At 40.7% G+C, this 20368-nt stretch overlaps 1 protein-coding gene across 2 annotated transcripts in view; it reads left to right on the plus strand.

The window, feature by feature from the left end:
* The window catches only part of alk (ALK receptor tyrosine kinase), a 268453-nt gene that overhangs the window by 101626 nt on the left and 146459 nt on the right, over positions 1-20368 (plus strand). The window contains exon 3 of one of the 2 annotated variants that reach the window (XM_029832749.1): positions 16754-16915. In XM_029832749.1, the coding sequence (XP_029688609.1) occupies positions 16754-16915 (162 nt within the window). The remainder of the gene's footprint in view (positions 1-16753; positions 16916-20368) is intronic. The other variant, XM_029832750.1, reaches the window with a different exon arrangement.

Consider the following 20368-nt stretch of genomic DNA (forward strand, 5'->3'; position numbering starts at 1 on the left):
GGATAACATGGTAACAACATAGCAGCAAATTAGGGGGTGTTGGGGTGTCATAAAATGAATGAATAGAACAGGAAGTATAAACACTTTGCCACACTATGAATGGAGATGCATTTTAGAATCCCTCTGACTTTACTACCAGTTTATTGAGGTCAAAAGTATCTTTGCAGGTTAATCTGAATGCATTTTACCTTTCATTCAAATCAGCACGTCGACACCAATTTCAAATTAGTCCTGCAATCATTACAAAAGACTGTAGATGACTGTGCAGTCCTTAATGGGCAAAATCTCCATGCTGTTTTTGTGTTGTGGTGTTGCTGCTCCTCAGCCCATGGAACAAGTCTGTTCACCTGATGCTCACTCGCTTGTCCATCATTATTTCATACGTGCAGCATATGCTCAGATTAGACTCCCACATACAGTATTTCAGGGTAAGAAAGGCCCAAAAAGACACACCTAGATTCAATGGAAAAACTGCTTCACAACAATAAGGTTCATCCTCGTGTTGTTGGGGGTCAATTTGTAGTGCAAATGCATTTAATTTGATAGAATTTGAGCAACCCACATCAACAGAGCGCACCGAATTGCCGTAGATGAATAAGAATGTAAGTAACAGATCAACAATAAAAGACAATGAAAGTTGCTAACAATTGGCACAGCAACTGAGAAAGAGCTCTCAGCTTCCTCCTACAAACAACAAAGATCAATCTGCCGACCTGAGTGCCCGAGTGACAGCAACGACTGAAGTCTCCACAAAGGTTTTAATAAGGTTCTCAGGAGGCAAACTCACATTTGGCACATTTCCAAAGGAAAATGGCTGTAAAATACAACTTATCTCGACTATGTCAAGGAACTATTGACATACATTATAGCTTTTTTCATATGAATTTTGCCCTGTGTTTCTCCAAATGGAGTAATTTTATTCTAATCTAATAGATATGTAAAATAACATCTCCAGCAGCCTGAAACATGCAGATGTACAGTAAAAATGCAAAATGTCTGACCAGATAAAAAGTGACCAATATCTGCATGCAATAAGCATGATAAGCAACAAAGCAATCAAGATTCGAACAATGTAACAGGAATAGAGTAAAAGAATAACTGCACAATGAAGGTAACTCATTATAATGCCAGTAGACATTTGTAAATTTTTTGTAAAATGTCCTTTCCACTCCATAAACTAGGTAGTGGTAACGCCTGGTTTTAATGTCAGTTGTAAGTAGTCCACAGAACATATGGTATCATTAGAATCAGTAGGGTCTTCCCTTTCGTAGGACGATGAACATGGTTGCCAGAGTGGCTGGATTCCAATTAGAAATTTGTCACCCCATAGTTTCAAAGCATATTTTTTACATCAATATTGACACAAAAATACACAATCCAACTTCTTTTGTGAAAGTTACTTTCTGCTCTACTGCGGCTGCAGGATTCATAGTCAATTATTTTTCCTTTTAATCACTTTAAATGCCACATATGGGTTTGGAAGCAGTGTTTAACATAAAGGTTTGCACAAAAATACATAGCAAAGATTCATTTGTGAATATTAGAGTTAGGGTTAAGGTTAATTAAGCTTAATGTAAATGTTAAAAAAATCATTTAGTGAGAGATTTGGGGTGTAATTAGTTTGGGCCCTCTGCCAGGCTTAAAGGGTTAACTGTTAGAAGTCAACCTAAGTTAACAGGTATGGATAAATGACTATTTCTCTCTTGTCGGTTACCACAGAGACCCAGTTTGGAATGTTGCACTGATGCCCCCACTAGATGGATAGCTGTCCACTACAAAGTCCCTCAAGTGTCAGGGAACCCGGTGTTGCACCTGGGACAGTCTCATCAGATCCTCCTTAGTGGTCAAAGTGGCCAGAGGTGTTTGTCCAAGCCCCAAAACATCAACACCCACATGTTCCATGAGAGACCAAACCTGGTGGAGGTCTAATGGGGCCTGTGAGCAACAGATTATTTCTGCACCATGCAGGAGTCACTCTGATGAACAAGAAGTTATACAAAAGGCCTGTAGAGTTAGAATAGAAGTCTGTTCAGGAGCTCTTACAACCCCAAAGGAACCAAACCCAATGACACGATGAACAAGGTGCATAACTTTTGGGTCACCTAAAGTTGGAGGATGTCTCACGGTCACAGGTTACCTCCACAGACAAAACATGGTTCCTTTGTGGGCTATCAGAGCCTTAGTCTCTGGAACCAGTACCTACAAATTTGAGAAAAAGAATCCAATTTGCTGTTCGTCTTGCATTCCCATTTTTAGCAATGCAATTTGCCCTTCAGCACTGCCACCTGTCACCGCTGGCTCCTTGAAGTTCAGCAGGCAGGAGATGGAGGTGTGGTGGAAATGACACAAAATGTCACTGTGGTAAAAGCTGTCACAACAAACCAAGTTTCCCAGGGTCTTTATATACCTACAGTGCAAGATAGCAAGCGACATACTCCCTGTTCTCTTTTTTTTTCTTAGACATAATGAAAAACCTTTGTATTAATGGAGAGTCCATAAATCACCACTATCTGCTTGTGTCAAGTGAAGGTCAGGGGTGGAGAGCAACAAGTACATATATGGTAATTGTTGGCAGATATGTGCATTGGGATGAAGAATTTTAATTGTCAGCACACATGTGGAGTGAAATAAATATACACAGGCATGATCTGCGTCCATATAGTCAACCGGAAGTGGCAGACCCAATTTGAGGTTTGGGATGACACAATAGCTCCTCTCTGGCTTTGTGAGAGATTGCCTCTAATAGGCCTTTCCTTGCTTGCTCTACTCCTGTTCCTCTCCTCTCCAAACCCTGGAGGCTGCACCGCTCAGCAATGTCACAGACAGCAGGCCAGTCAAACCAAAACCACCATGCTGGCTACCCTTTGTGCCCTGACCACATGACCTATCATCAGTGGGCATCAGTGATGCATGGAAGTGGATAAGGCTGACATAAAGGTGCCTGTAGTTCTGGTCTTGGCTCTCTCTTATATTACCTCACTGGTGGAGATACACGAAGAGAAGGTTGAAGTCCTATACAAAAGGGTTTGAGTGGGCTGTCCACATTAGGTGGGGAGACGCAGAATTCCTACATGTTGGATATAAAAATAAAAGCAAACAAGGCATTTGGGTCTCCTGTTGGTAGCTGCTGTAGTTTGTCTGTAGTTAATCAGTATCGATAACACGGTGGCCAAACCTGCCCTAGATGTCCTCCTTTGATGCCATCATAAGGCTGAAGCTCCATAGGGAGCAGTTAATTTTTTTACAGTAACAGAGGGCAAAGTTGACTTTAATGACCTTAAATCAAGAGTGAATTAATCTCCCTTAAATAGATGAGACAGATTTTCAAAATCTTTACTCAACATAATCATTCACTCCACCCGTTTTGGTGGCCTTAGCATAAACCAGCATCATTGTAAAAGGAAAAAAATAGATAGTTTTTTTTTCAAACAGAAGTTATGGCTCCTCTGATTGCTCTGAATCTACTTCGATAAGTGTGGCATTTCCAGAGCTAACACGTGCCGATGAGCACTGCTGCTGCTTCGTTTTTTTCCCGAAAACGTGGGTTTTTTTTCCCAGACTTTCCTTACCCAGTATGAGGGTCTAAGGTCAGAGGGGTGTCACAACTGTGCAGATAGTAAAGCCCCCTGAGGAAAACCATGTTTGTGAGTTTGGACTCTAAATAAACTTGATTTGATTTGAAAATGTTTTAGCAAACATTGATTTTTCAAGCGCCACACATTCGGTGCGTCATGGGTAATTTATTCATGCCAAATCATTAATGCCTTTAGAAAAAAACACATTTTTCTCTTGCGTTATGTTTTTGTTTCAGCTGATATTTTACCAACAAACTATGCTGGGATGTTGTAGCAGACTTTTGGCCAAGACTTGTCTGCTGGTTTTCAGTTGGAAACTCCTAAACATAACGTGACGGCGTCAGCTCCACTTTGCCAGGGCTGTGATCAGTGGCGGCTGATCCTTTACATGGCCCCTATGTGAAGCCCTCGGCGCTCGCTTCGGTCATCCATGGAGCTGACAGGCTGCGCTGCAGCCAAGTGTAAGTGGTGTCAGTCAGACGAGATTACCCCAAGAGTTTTTAATGACTCCTAAAACTGAGTCGACGCTGGTCACATTCGCCATCATTAGGTGTGAAGACACGCTGACCTTTCATCTGTATCGCAGCAACTCAGATAACAAAAATGAACGTGTTTAGCCATGTCTACAGGGTCTGTCAAAAACTCATTTTACTGTGAAAGTTTTAAAAAGGGAATCTATGGTGTCACAAAGTGTAACTTTGGAAAATTGCTAATATGGAAGGTAGTGCCTCTATTATTAAGACCTAAATGCCGGTCTAGCTCAATTATCAATCTCCATTTAGCCAATCTCAACGTAAACTCTATTTATGCGTGTGCCATGTTATTAATGTGCCAGGTGATGCACACTGCAGATGTGTACTGACGATTGCAAATGTGAAGCCAAACTTTTAAATAGGTGTTCCACTGTAAATCTGCAAACTAATCTGCAATTGCGCACAGAAATCTGCAAGCATGTGTTCAGAGTCTAAATATGTGCTGTCGAAATACGGCTCCTTACTCTGACAACAGTTGAGACCAGACAGGGGTGGATCCAACAAAAAACTGTTTTTTTTATTTACAACTGAGGCTCCAAACCCAACAGAACCCTGTCACAAGTTAGCAGCAAACCACTAACAAAAGGAAAATGGCAGCATATCAGCATGTGGGGCAGCAGGGACATCCAGCCAAGAGAGCAAGGGACTGGGAGTGTGCCGTGTAATAGGCCCAGGTGCATTCCGTCATTCCAATCAGGACCTGCAGGGCATTGACAGATAAAGTCACAGAGACCCCTAGTGTCCAGGAGTGGACACTGGCAACATTACAGTGCACAGTTGTAAATGTTGGGGACTCCTCTTCCCGGTTTTGGTTAAACCCTCATGGACAAAGTCCACTGCACAAGATTTCCCTTGGCAAACACCAATAACAGCGGCTGTGCCTCGGTCACAGAGATGTTATCCTGTTTCCTCACTTTGAATTTCCACTTGGGTGTTTTTGTACAACCGTTTTGCATTTACCAGGGGCGTATTGCCCTTGAGAACCAAGCTCTCCAGTTCACTAAGGCACCCTTGCTTCACAATAAAGAGTCTGTTCATAGATTTCTGTTTTCCTCTGGCAAAAAAGATTTTTTGGATTGTTGAAGAGTGTTACCGTGCATTTCCGTGCTTTTGAATTCGACCTACAAGGACGAGGTGGCCTTGAATTTGTATCATGCAGCAGCATTGCTTCAAGGAAAAGTGTGGGGTGACCATAACAGTGTAGTCTTCCACATTTTGCAGCATCTTCTGCTCACTCTGACTGCCTGGTCACTCGTAACCACCTGCTGCCATGTTCTCTTGCTTCAGTAGTCGCCTGAAGCAGCAGGAGCATTTAGCGTTTTGATGTTGGCAAAATGAATTTTGTTTCAACTTAGTAATGTAAGCACCCTCTGAACCGAGCTCCCTGCTGCCTCCTATTTGTAGTATTTTGTCCTCTCATGGGAAATAACGGCACAGCAGCATGTTGCCATATTCTGTTTAGCGCTGTCATTCACATGCACAACAGCTATTCTCCTCATCACGATGGATTGTCCCGGTTCAGCTGTGGCTGCCAGCTGCAACAGATTCATCTGGATGGATGCTAGCCATTGGAGGAGTCGCTGCGCGCTACAATAAAACATCTGCCCTGCTCAGCTGGTGCCGCTGTTCACGTGTGATGAGACACAGCAGCGGGGAAAAAAACACGTTTGCAAAAAATGGCGGGGTGTGAAGGAGTCTCGACATTTAATTCGACCTGCGCCTTAATTTCCAGGTATTTCTTTTTCAAAGATCACCAAACGATAAATGCTGAGGTGATTTTACAAAAAGGCTGAGGGTAGAAAATGTGACAAAACACTTTTAAAAGACACCCCCAGTTTTGATAAAGTTTCTCCAGCTAAAACATAATATTTTATTGATTAATGTTTCTCCCTCACTACCCTTTAGTGGGCTCTAGCTATCAGAATGTTTAACTCACAGCAGACATTAATATACAGTAGAGTTGTATTTTATTTATTATTATTCTTTTTGCTATTTACTGTTGATCTACATGTAGTGTTAAAGAAATTGATGTCAAAATCATTCATTGAGATCTAATTAAGGTTCATTCCAGACAGAAAAAAAAGTATTTTTCTCCAACCCATCATTAATATTTATAAAAAGCAATGTAATCACCTCTTGATCTTCTGTTCACTACTGCCTCCTGTTGCTGGGGTCAGCAGGCATTCGGAGACAGGCAGCAGTATATTCTGCTCAGGGTGCGAATTTACTCACACGCTTATTGTGACGGCTGATAACAGCACATAACTGTCATTAAGGAAAAGGTGCACCCTGAACCTTAACCCTACTAATGTAGGGTTCTTCTCTCCTCTACCTCTGCTCTCGTCTCGTCTCCTCTCATCTCGTCTTCTCTCCTCTCCTCTCCTCTCCTCTCCTCTCCTCTCCTCTCCTCTCCTCTCCTCTCCTCTCCTCTCCTCTCCTCTCCTCTCCTCTCCTCTCCTACCTATTCTATCCTCTACCTGTCCTCCCCCTTCTCCTCTCTCTCTACCCAGTTCCCCCATCAGCAGGAGGGTCCCCCTACATGAGCCTGGTCCTGCTCAAGGTTTCTTCCTGTTAAAGGGGAGTTTTTCCTTGCCACTGTTGCTTGTCTGGGGTTAGGCCCTGGGATTCTGGAAAGCGCCTAGAAACAATTTTGATTGTAAAAGACACTTTATAAATAAAGATTGATAATGTGTTCAACAGTTTAGTTAGATTGCAGTTCTATTCTAGAGGAATGTGACGCTAACTCGGGTGCTCATCCTGTGTGCAGCCTGTTAATTAGCTGAAATATTTAAGAACAATACTGAGGTCGCTGTCATTCCAAATTTGAAAAAAAGCACAACAAAGGTGTTTTTAAATTGAGTGGGTAAGAGACATACTTGTGTAAATGATTAACAGTTACAAGTATCCATCATGAAGGCTGCAGTAAAAGGAGGGGGAGGAGAGGATAGATCCAACCTTGAAAAAAAGATGTGAATCATCAATAAGGTGAATCAGGAAATGTTGTTCATGTTTTTCGACCTTGCAGAAAGATTAGAAAAGGCAAACCTATTGTAAGATGAGCTCTTTTGAAATCATTATTTAGACATCCTGTAACATAAAATTACAATAATCGCCCTGGAAGTAACAAATACACAGACCGGCGTTTCTACACTATTATGAGTCGATTTGCTCCTTATCTTTGTAATGTTACTCAAATGAAATCCTCCTGAAGAACTTCGATTTATATATGTGACAGATCTCTGTCGATGACTAGAATCAAAGAACTAGAAGCTAAAGAAATGACCCAGAGAAATGATGTCATTAGCTCATCTAATGCTAAAGAAATGAGGAACAAAACCAACCACCTCAGTCTGGTGTGTAATGAGAGCCACAGCAATGGTGTTAACATCACATTGTATTACTTCATGCGTCATCCTCCAGTATCATCAAAAAGACAAGAAAAGATTACACGTGTCAAGGATTCAATTGAATCTGCGGAAAAGCAAAACGAATCAGTAAATAGACTCATTTGTGCTGTTAACTTGGACCGGGTGAGTTAAACAAAAAGCAAATTATCTTCTATTTGAACATTTCATTGAACCACTATTATTTATTTTAAGACCTTGGAGGGAAGAAGATTTGGAGACTGTAGAGAGACCTATTTTATTGTTTGTTTCTTCGGTTACTTATTCAACCAGAATAAGTAACCGAAGAAACAAACAATAAAATAGGCAATGAATTTGTTTTTTTACTAACAGAATGATGGTTATGTGCTAAGTGTTTTGGATCATTACCTTACAAACCCTTTTATGGCTACAGTTAATCAAAAAAATCACTTTCTACTCATTAATTCATCTGCATGGAGTTGACAGGAAGGCCCCTCCTTCCTCAATGGGAAATGAATTTGCCTGGACTATCCAGGCAATAAAGTGGTGTAATGGATACATAAATAAGCAAAGCTAGACACAATCCCATTGTAATCAGGAAACAAACAAATCCATCATCCCATTTAAAAGCTCAGAGAGAGAAATCCGTCGACACACAATCCACACAGGGAGACACATGTGGTTAAATGTAATCGATTTGTTGTCAAAAGCATTTTTACGGGGGGAATGTAATGACATACATGTGCACTCCAGGGAAAAAGATACTTCATTTATATACAAAATTGGAATCGCGGATGTTGGGGCCTGTTTCTGTGACCTTCGGCCGTGGGAGGCGAACCGCGACTTAATTTGTGCAGTGTGTGATGAATGAGGTCGGGGTCACATGTTATGATCATGCTCATTAACAAGACTGCTCGCCTGCCAGAACCACCAACAAAAATCATCTGTGAATAGAAGCAACATTTCCGGCAGCCCATACTTTTTATACCGTGCAGGGAATTCATTCGCTGGCGCTAAAGGAAGCACATCCTCTTGGTCAATTAGTTCCATCCAAGCTGTGTGCTGCGATTAATTCTTCCAAACAAGATTGCCAGGAATCTACAATGCAGCCTTTGTTGTCTTTATTTCTTGTTTTCGCTTTGCCTTTTGCGCTGCAGTTTTATTTTCACACGAGGGTCATCCGGATAATTCCGCCATTCAAGTGAACATAATGATAATCGTTTCTCTTAATTAGAAACTGCATTGTGGGAGCTGTAATTGGCCGTTTTGAGTTTCTCTGTTTTAGAATCTTTCCGCTCCCTCGGCAAAGTCGAAGCTTATAGACGGCTTCACGCTGCCGTGGTCGGGACGTCGCTGCCATCAATCCAGCTCCAGTGCCTCAGACATCATAGATGGCTCCTTTAGCTTTTTCAGGTTTCATCTTAGGTTAGGGAAGTGCGATCATCTGGCTTGGGAAAAAAAATAGGTGGAGACGTAAATGTGATTTTAATTATTCTCTTCTGAGATCATTTGTTTCATTTTCTTGACCGCTTTATCCCATTTCGGAATCACAAGGAAGGTGCTGGAGCCTATCTCAGCTGCCTATGGCAGGAAAACCCCTGGACAAGTCTCCAGCTGAGGGCCCAATGTAAGCAGACTGAGTTACCACCTTTTGACATAATATATTGCTTAAATCAACATGCAGATGTGTCCTGAAAGGTGTTTTTTTATGTATCCGGTAGCTCCAGTTTTTTAGTTACTGTTCTCCAAAAAGCTAGTACTGCATTAAACTTTCCGGTACTTAAATATTGTGTAGGAGGACGGCTGAGAAACGGAGTACTCCCGGTTCGAGCCCCGGTTCGGACAAAACATGGAAGGTGTTCTGTAGTACAGGGAGGTGTCAGAAAACCTTTAGAGCACTGCCCAGGTACCCTTGAGCAAGGCACTGAATGTTCAGATAGGCAGGGGGAGATGTTCTGCAGCACCTCCCCCTAAAGGGAAATAGAGGTCAAGAAAAACATTATGAAATCTGTCGATTTAACATGATAAATGTTTAATGTCGTTGAAACTGTACCAAGTAAACAATGTAAAAACGTATCTTTTTTATTAAGTTTTGGATCTTGTGCACAATACAAAATAGCTAGAGATCATAACTTTATTGTTAAACTCCTTTTAAAGTGAGAGAAAGATGAAGATCCAGTGTAAATTTTGTTTACTGGAAGCTCATTTATCATTACATTTAACACAATATTTCTGTCAGAAGGTTGTTTTTGTGTGAAACATTGATCCCAAACAGCCGGTGACTGCCGTCTGTCTCAGTCTCTGGCCTGACAATTGTGCCACGCCGTCATAGAAAGCGGGCTTGATGTGCACTTGCAGTGATCTGGATGACACTGACAGTGTTTTCAAGCCTTGGCGGAACTCTAACATGTGTTTCTGTCAGAAATGTTGTCTAAAATTGAAGTGGAATACGTAAGGACGTGAGGAAGAAAATTCAAATGTTGACATGCAAGATTGGTTCCAAACAATCCCAAATGGTCCTGTGGGGTTGAGAAAATGAAATGGAAATGCTTGGGCTAAGATCTACGCTTATTCTAAGATGTTATGCATTGCTCCATCAATAGTTTGATTATCTGCTTTAGTTCTCTCATTTTAGGGGGTTGAGCCCCCGTTTCAATTTGCTGGAGTTTTAGAATCCCACACACACACACTTACTAACCCAAGAGGATCCAGGCCCAATCAGCGGCTCCAGGCTTTGGAAAGCTTTACCAATGTCTCTACATACCTCAAACACAAAAGGATCTAAAGACCCAAATCAAGTTTTATGACTGCTCATTTTTATGTTCTTATGTTCCCCTATGATTTCACTGTAAAGCACTTTGTGTTCATTATTCTGTCACGAGTGCTACATATCTAAACTTCACTTACTGATTATTATTATTGATCATTACAGTGTTGCATTGCAGGCATCTCAGGGCTCAATGTATGATAAAATATGATTTGGGCCATATGTTGAATCTGCAGACCTGCCTTATGATTGGATGCTGGTCCTGTAGACACTTGAAGCACTAAACTAATTCAGGTAGCTCCAGTTCCATCGCATAGAAAACTGTTCTTTGTTGGAGATGTGGATGATGTGGAACCCTTCCACATTGATGCTCCAGACTATGCCCTAACCTCATCCCCTCCATCTGGGCCATGGGCTTCCTTCACTCAGGATCTCTTGACTGTCCAACCCCCCATATTCCCTTAATAGTGCACCCAGTAGGGTCTACCCTATATTGTGGGGTTGTCTGAATGTATCCTATTTAGTGCACTATATAATAATGCAATGTGGAAAAGCAATGTACAACCAATGTTACCTAACCCAGCAATAACATTATAATTCAATCAATCTTTATTTATATAGCATCTGTTACAATCAAAATTGTTTCGAGTTGCTTTACAGAATCCCAGTTGTATTTCAGACACGACATCATTTATCAATTTACAAGTCCAATATTAAGGTGTAGCCTATCACCACACAAAAGAACAGTGAAGATTCTATATTTATTAATGAATAATCAAAAAAATATACTTGCCTAGCACCAGCATAGATCTGGTATATTTTCATTATGCTATGCTAAGACACCATTTAGAGCCTGCTGGGCTAGTGTCCTAAAGCAGATTTTCAACTTATCAGTGAGTGAATTAATTAACACACTAAACCCAACTCCCTCGTGAGTAGGGAATATTGAGCGAGTGTGTGCCTTCACACACAGCTGTGCTTTAACTCATTGATGGATCATGACATTGTCACATTATGAAAGAAGAACATCAAAGGCCAAGTTTACATGACAGCGTTGTCACAGGAAACTCCCTTTATCTGAAAGAGTAATGTCCCCGCACATCACTCTTTCCACTTACATCAGCTCTACCTGTGTCCATGGAGATTAAAGCGCCTGCTTTCCCTCCTTTTTAATTTTTTTTCAAACTTTTCTCTCTTCTTTTTGGATTGAGGCCGTTTTCGTGGTCGTGTAAATGGGCCCTTAGGTGACGGTGGTTCAGATTGGCTTTCTTAGGTAGTGTTCATACCAGGCCAGTAGTTGGCGATGGTAGGGATTGATGTAGTCTTTGGTGAATACAACAAACGCATCTCTGCTGATCAGAGTACTCCATTACAAATCTAATACAGCACTTATGTCGCTCGGTAGTCAATCAACTGTTGTCAATCAACGTGCGCTACTGTTACCTTCAGGAGTAGTCCGCATGCCTGTCATTGGTTTTACTGAAACTGGTGCTTCCTGTTTACACGAAGATGAAAGCTATAACAAAGAAACCTCACTGTTTTCTTGTTTTTGTTCGCCTGTAAAGGGATAACTAGAGATGGAGGGAGAACCTCATTTAGTGTAGACAAGAGTCAGTTGGGGTTGTTGGGCCATCTGCTGAGGATGCCCCCAGGGCGCCTTCCTCAGCAGGAGTTTCTGGCACATCCAGCCAGACACACAAACAGATAAATGGATAGATTTTAAATATATCACCTATAATTCTGCGGCATATTTAAAATCTGGTCCTGAGTTTAAATTATTCCTCAGTTCTTTGGTCCTGGATGAAACTGGATGATGGATCCGCCATGTCTCTCGTCCGTACTTGTGTGGAGGCAGCTCCAAAATATGCATGCATATATACAGCTTATTCATGCTACACATGCCAGTTCCATTTCATAGGAGCAAAACAATGAAGGCCAAGCCTCAGTTTCCCAGTTTCTCAATGTCCTTATTTTGAATCTAAAAGGATTCATGGACTTCACCTGGATTGGTGAGTGGAAGCGCTCCTGAAGCTCCATTTCTATCTTTGTCTCTTCATTCTATCATAAAAATCATTCTGATACTAACACGGCCATATTAAACCTTAAACTCCTTGAAAACAAAGCATTATTCCACCCACGCTGCATGCCGGCATTTATTAAAGCTTTCAGTTTAATGTTGTGTTTCTCGCTCTCAGTTACAGTGAGCTGAATTAACTTCAGGCCAGCCTTGATGCTACCTCATTAGATGAAGCTGATTTTGGACTCATTAACTTGTTCTCCACTTTGAGTCTCAAAGTGTGCCACATGCTAATCACTTTAAAATCTATGGGATTTAAGGAAATCTGGTTGGGATGTCTGCCATAATTACAGGCAAAGCTTTGGTTTTTACATACAGATGCCACGTTTGTCATTGAAATTCCTGCATCATGTTTCAAGGCTTTGACAATCTGTGATCATCTTTACCACTCGATTCGTCAAATGAGAGGCAGGTTTTATTCAGCCTGTATCGGAGACTGTATTCAATGAAGACTTGAGTCATAGTCTTTAGTGTGATGATGGATTCTCTACATTCTTAGTCTTGTTGAATGCTAAGAAGTGGCGCCTCGGGTGAGGAAGAAGCTTCTGGAATTTAAAAAAAAACAACGTGTTTTCAAAATAATGGATTGGTAGAATTAAACATGAAAGTTATGGACCATTTGATGAGATAAGATCTGTCACAAACAGTCATCCTTAGATCCCAGAGTAGAATGTTGTTTTGCTTTGTAAATGAAAAATCTTATCAGTTGGACGAGCTGAATAACTTTGCATTGGTAAATTTGTGCTGAATGACAACCTGATATCCTCATCGTGTGGGTTTCAATGATGTTGGAGATGGAATTAAATCCTATTTCTGCTCATGTTTCTTCTTGCTTCTGTTGCATCAATGTTGGAATATTCTGATGAGGTGTATTTATGTTCGCACTTAGTTGGAACCCACTTTGTATGCTTGTGTTTATTCTAAAGCACTGTTGGTGATCCAAACAATTAGTCTTGATGAGTACTCTTACCACATCAGTGAGTAATTGGATGTTAATTTAAACTCACTGCTCTGAATTATTATAACTAAAGGTTCTATTTGTGCGTGATTCATTTGGTTGAATCCTTTTTCTTGAGGTCTCTATTTCTTGAAAGCGGTCCTGCCAAACAAAAAATAAGGCAGCCCTCTGGTGCAAGTTATTGTCCACCGTGTTGGTTTTTCACGCTCTAACATCATTAGCTGTAGCCAGGCTGGACTCGCAACGAGCCAGTTTGCCTCGCTCTGACCTTACCTGCATCCAGAACTGATAAAATTAATCACACAATGTGTCCACACGCAGCTCAAAATGACACTAGTTCATTCAACAATTGATATCTGCATTTTCCTATACTGGAATTTTCAGTGACACTGTTCCTATAGAAGATTATTGTCCAGTAGTCTATACGCTTCCTTTGGTAACCTAGTGTGAAAAGTAATTTAAAAGTGACCAGTTTCCACCAAACAGTGATTTACAAAGCCACAGGGATGTGCGTGCATGAGATTTATCCACTGTGGAGAACAGGGCCGATGGAGGCGAAGATAAGCGCTGAGGGAGGACAGACCGGAGGAGGCTGGGCCTTTAATTTTCTTCCCCAGTGTACTTTCGCGGAGGACTGGTTCTGCAATAAAGCATTAAGCTCTGTTGCAACCGACCCTTTTCTCAACCACGGCAAAAAGAAATCTTGGTGTTTTGAGCGCCGAGACGTAAGGTTATGCCCAAATATCACATATTGCAATAGATTACATACATCCATACTGTATATAGTGTGCACAGTTCAGCAGAGAAGAAATTCTTACTGGCAATTGAACTGCAGTCAAAAGCAAACAAAGCACTTGCCATAAACATTAGACGGTGTTAAATTAAGCACAGTTTACTTACTAATGAACAGTAAGTAATGAACAGTTTACTTAGTAATGAACAGTAAGAAATGAACAGTTTACTTATGAACAGTAAGAAATGAACAGTTTACTTAGTAATGAACAGTAAGTAATGAACAGTTTACTTAGTAATGAACAGTAAGTAAGTAATGAACAGTTTGCTTAGTAATGAACAGTAAGTAAGTAATGAACAGTTTACTTACTAATGAACAGTAAGAAATGAACAGTTTACTTAGTAATGAACAGTAAGAAATGAACAGTTTACTTATGAACAGTAAGAAATGAACAGTTTACTTAGTAATGAACAGTAAGTAATGAACAGTTTACTTAGTAATGAACAGTAAGTAAGTAATGAACAGTTTGCTTAGTAATGAACAGTAAGTAAGTAATGAACAGTTTACTTACTAATGAACAGTAAGAAATGAACAGTTTACTTAGTAATGAACAGTAAGTAAGTAATGAACAGTTTACTTAGTAATGAACAGTAAGAAATGAACAGTTTACTTAGTAATGAACAGTAAGTAATGAACACTTTACTTAGTAATGAACAGTGAGTAAGAAATGAACAGTTTACTTAGTAATGAACAGTAAGTAATGAACAGTTTACTTAGTAATGAACAGTAAGTAAGTAATGAACACTTTACTTACTAATGAACAGTAAGTAATGAACACTTTACTTACTAATGAACAGTAAGTAAGTAATGAACACTTTACTTACTAATGAACAGTAAGTAAGTAATGAACACTTTACTTACTGACTGGTTCTGCAATAAAGCATTAAGCTCTGTTGCAACCGACCCTTTTCTCAACCACGGCAAAAAGAAATCTTGGTGTTTTGAGCGCCGAGACGTAAGGTTATGCCCAAATATCACATATTGCAATAGATTACATACATCCATACTGTATATAGTGTGCACAGTTCAGCAGAGAAGAAATTCTTACTGGCAATTGAACTGCAGTCAAAAGCAAACAAAGCACTTGCCATAAACATTAGACGGTGTTAAATTAAGCACAGTTTACTTACTAATGAACAGTAAGTAATGAACAGTTTACTTAGTAATGAACAGTAAGAAATGAACAGTTTACTTATGAACAGTAAGAAATGAACAGTTTACTTAGTAATGAACAGTAAGTAATGAACAGTTTACTTAGTAATGAACAGTAAGTAAGTAATGAACAGTTTGCTTAGTAATGAACAGTAAGTAAGTAATGAACAGTTTACTTACTAATGAACAGTAAGAAATGAACAGTTTACTTAGTAATGAACAGTAAGAAATGAACAGTTTACTTATGAACAGTAAGAAATGAACAGTTTACTTAGTAATGAACAGTAAGTAATGAACAGTTTACTTAGTAATGAACAGTAAGTAAGTAATGAACAGTTTGCTTAGTAATGAACAGTAAGTAAGTAATGAACAGTTTACTTACTAATGAACAGTAAGAAATGAACAGTTTACTTAGTAATGAACAGTAAGTAAGTAATGAACAGTTTACTTAGTAATGAACAGTAAGAAATGAACAGTTTACTTAGTAATGAACAGTAAGTAATGAACACTTTACTTAGTAATGAACAGTGAGTAAGAAATGAACAGTTTACTTAGTAATGAACAGTAAGTAATGAACAGTTTACTTAGTAATGAACAGTAAGTAAGTAATGAACACTTTACTTACTAATGAACAGTAAGTAATGAACACTTTACTTACTAATGAACAGTAAGTAAGTAATGAACACTTTACTTACTAATGAACAGTAAGTAAGTAATGAACACTTTACTTACTGAAGACTACACACTGTCAGAAATCAAGTTTACCTGATAATTTTTTTGTCTCAATTTGTGTTTAGGGTAAATGTAATCTTTTTTTTCTGCATTTCTACTTAAAAGTGGTGTACTTCAGTACTACAGTCGTCCGGGCTTGCGTGCTGACTGTTGACACATTAAGGAACCGTGCCAGTTTGCGCCGTTAATGGCAGCAAGTCTGCGTAGAGATGCAGACTCAGTAGAGATCCAGTGACCAGCAAGAGTTCAACCGTCAGTCACGCTGTTTTTTCATGGCAGTCACGTATGTGAGTATGGCTGGAGCTACCTGAAAGGAACTTTTTTGGATAAGGTAAAGATTTACTGCAGCCTATTTGTGGCAGCTCAGTCTGTAGGGGACTGGGCTGAGAGGCGGGCGGGTTCTTAGTTCAAATCCCGGTTGCAGAGTGGGCTGGTAGCAGGAGAGGTGCCTTCAGGGCGCCGCCAAGGTTCCCTTGAGCAAGGTACCAAACACTCAAATGCTCCATTCTCCGTCACCTCTCCCTCAATATATCTGCACATGTGTTGTATGTTTAATGCATTATGTGTTTTTCATAAAGAAAATGAATTTGAAATGTGTGTAAAAGCTGAATTTCCACTGACAAATTCATATCATTCAAATCAAGCCACAATCCCATGATATTATTCTAGATTCCCTTCTGAATAATTGCTGTAAAGCAATAATTAAAATGACTTTGCTGTTAAAGAACAAATCACATCTATAAATGGCATTTTTGACATCAACTGATCAATCTCTCTTCATGTCAACATATTTTTTCCCAGGTCACCAGTGTTCTGAAAGCAGCACTTGTGAGCACTCTCAGGGGGGCAGCCCAGAGTTCACGTGGAGTATTGTGGCTGCGGGGGACCAGCGGGAGGAAAGAAATGAGAAAAGCCACAAGAAGCCAGACAGTCCTCACGGGTGGGAGGAAGGTAAGAACCAAGGTACTCACATCCTCCTGTTGCAGGGGAGTTTGAATTTAAACCAATGTCCTCGTAACCACGTTGAAGGTATTTTTTTCTCACTTTCTTAACAACCTTTTTCCTATATGCTCCTTTTATAATGATGGAAGAATCACTTTCAAGCAGGCTGGAGCAGAAAACTGCGTTCCTACTTCAATGATATTAACCAAAAATAAATAAAATTGCACGTTGCTGCACTGTTTCATCAACTCCTCTGATTACTAATGCTCTCACCCACTGGCTACCCATATCCTCCACAGTATATTTCATTTTTATAAGATTAGAAAACTTAAAAAGGTGTCTCAAGAGAGACGAACGGACTTATTTATGTAGTTTATTTGGACAGCGGACAAATGCCGGCTGCAGCACTGTGCGAATGAATAAAAAATAGATGTTGATCATGATTAAAGGTGGGCGACGCAGAGTTCAGAGTAATATACGTTGCATTTTTCAGGCCAGAGTTCCGTTTGTGTGTTGTGAATAATGTCGCTTGTGATTTAAAAGGGAAGGGATGCAAGGGTGAATGTTTCACATACTGTGATCTTTAGAACCGTTAACGCCTTCGCTATGGTACTGAAACGATGCACTGCAGGCGTCCATCTCTGAAAATAGTAAACAGCATATCTTTTGATATTGATATGTTGCCAACACCAGCTGACAAATTCGCCGATGTTGACTGAACCTAGCTTAGCATGCTTTCATCCACCATAAAGAGAAACACATCCTCTGAACTTTCCTACGCCCAGTGATGTCAGCTGTATATTTTAAGAAATAATTTGGAATTCAGGCTCTGATCTCATTTTCCTGTTTTCTCCTCCACAGTAACGATGCTGTATTTTAATGAACGCATGCCCTGCGTCTTTAGTGGCATTTTCACACCCACTCTGGCGAGCACGTGTTTGAGCAAAGGTATTCCTCTGAGGTTCCTCCAGGAGGGCAAACGTCCACATCGCTACCCTGCAAAAGCATTAATGAGTCAAGCATTAGGCAACAGTGCCCTTGGAAAGGCAATTAACATAAAGGACAATATTTAACATTTCAATCAAAGGAAATCACAGCGGTGCTCTTGGAATGATTTGACACATTCGTGACTTTTCTTCTGAGAGGGCACAGTGAAGGGTTTCCTAACAGGTGGTGTTAACAGTTGGGGAGGTGAAGCTCCAGGAAAACGTAGCTGTTTTCCTCAAACCATGTGGAACCAGTCAGCACCAGATACTCATGGCACTGACTGAAGAGGAGCCACACCCCTGTTGAGAGCAGTTCCGAGAGATTTCAAAGTGAAACAATGCCAGAAAATGACTTGATATTTTTGCCCTGTCCATTCAGTTTGGGTCATCTCTCTTCAGTACTTGACTCCAGCATCTCCTGGCGGCTTGGGTGTGATTGCGCATCGATGCCCTCTGCCTCTCACATAGCAGAGAGGCAGAGCTTGGTTTGAACCGGCAGGAGGGGATATCCATTAGATCGCTGTCAGTGGGGGAGGTTCATTTGTTTCCTCAAGGCTAATCAGCATCTCCCTAATTACAAAAGGGAAGTGAAGACAGATCTTCAGATTACAGGAGCTATGATTAGTACGTACATTAGCTATCAACTGCTTTGGACTTGTTAATGAAATGTACCAAGTGACAGCCTCAGACAGGTGAGGTCAGTCAGCCTGTCAGCTTGTGCAGTGATAATTACCCTTCCTTTTCTTTTTGGTAGACTGTACTCAAACCTCATGTTTACAACTACAGTGACAGTGTATTGTCAGAATAATTGGATATTTTATTGCGAACACCGGTCAGCTCTGTAGAATGGTAACAACCGAAGTAGAGAAGGTATCAAAACAAGGCATGGTGCATGGTGATTTGAACCAAAATAAAACAGTAATTAAATCAAAAACAGAATGTGCAAAACAATTAGGCAAGACACGGTTATTCTGTTTTCATTGTTGACGGCGAGTCACGATGGTCAAACCGGTGCGCCAGTTGGCCACGTAGCAAGGCATTTCTACATCTAGTTTGCCCCTTTGGTGTGAGTGGATGCTGTGTGTGTTCAGTGATGGACTGGATCCAGCACCTCACTTAACAGTGACGAGGCCACAACGATACCCGTCTTGGCTATTTTTACCCTAATGACGCCACTGTTTGTGTGGAAAACCCAGTTAATGTCACACCATTGTCAACTGCACGTTTCGAAACATGTGCGCCATCAGCTCCTGTACGGTCCCTTAATCAGCCAACAAAAGAATATAGCAGCAGAAGGAGCCGATTAAAGCAGGAGAGTTCTACCATAAATGGAATACAGTGGTAATATTTGGAAACAAGTGGGTTTCACACCATTCCGACAGGCCTCAACAACAGCTCAGGACATTTCGTAGATCAAGGGAAAGTGATGACCCATGATGAAGAGACGTGTGTGTGTTGATAAAGCCTTTCACATGTTTCATTTCTCCTTATCAGCACTCAAAGGTTTGGCCACACTGGTGCGGAGTCAGAGGCCGCTCCGTTCAGTCCAAATCTAAAAACCAAGCAGGCAGATAATCAGAGGTCTAAAATCACTAGACAGGTTTGCAGGTCCAAACAGAATACTGGACAAATACAGACTCGGAAACACTCAAGGAAAAAAATCCTTCCTGTTCTGGGACGGAAGGGAAAGAAAACATAACCTATAAATACGAGGTCGCAGGAGACAATGAGACAGAGGTGGGACACATTAGGCTGCGAGGGACGTCCCGGTCACATCTTTTTGACCCAGCGTCCGAGATTGACTCTTCTGATTTGAAGTATCTCATGATACCAGTCCTGATCCGATACAATGCCAATGTAGTAAAAAAGGAAGAACACATCCAAGTAGTCCCTTAAGGTTTTATCCATCACCAGGTTAGTGATTTCTGATCTTTTTAGTTAGTTTGCTGTCTGTCAACTTGTCCTTGCAGATGCTGCATGTAGCTGTAGCGCTGCCTTCACGCTCCACTTTAAACTATTTCCAAACGGTGGGCATTTGAGTGGTGGTTCCAATTTCACCACGTGCTTTCCGAGCCTACCGGCAAGCAAATCACAGCTCAGCTCAGGTGCTTCCTTCTGTCGGTGGCCCATTCATAGAAATATACGGTACTAGAAGCCTCCTCGTCTACTCATTGACATTGAATCTCCGCCATAGAGACTTAATGATGCAAGTAGCACTGGTCAACTCTATGTTTCTGTGCAGCTTCTCTCTGCTTTCTGCAAATGTGTAGTGTTTACAAAATGGACGTATAGACGATGTCACACTTTTGATACATCAGCGATCCAGATCCTTCACATTTGATTCTTATCCTGTGAAAACTACGTGATTGACCGTGATCTTAGATAGAGGATTGGACAGAAGAGGACAAGGACAAAAACCTGTACAGAGAGGATACGTGACACTAACTGATCCTGACAAGTAGCTTTGTGCTCTCCTCTGTTTAATAGC

This window comes from Takifugu rubripes, chromosome 2 (genome assembly GCF_901000725.2).
Source record: "Takifugu rubripes chromosome 2, fTakRub1.2, whole genome shotgun sequence".
Lineage (NCBI taxonomy): Eukaryota > Metazoa > Chordata > Actinopteri > Tetraodontiformes > Tetraodontidae > Takifugu > Takifugu rubripes.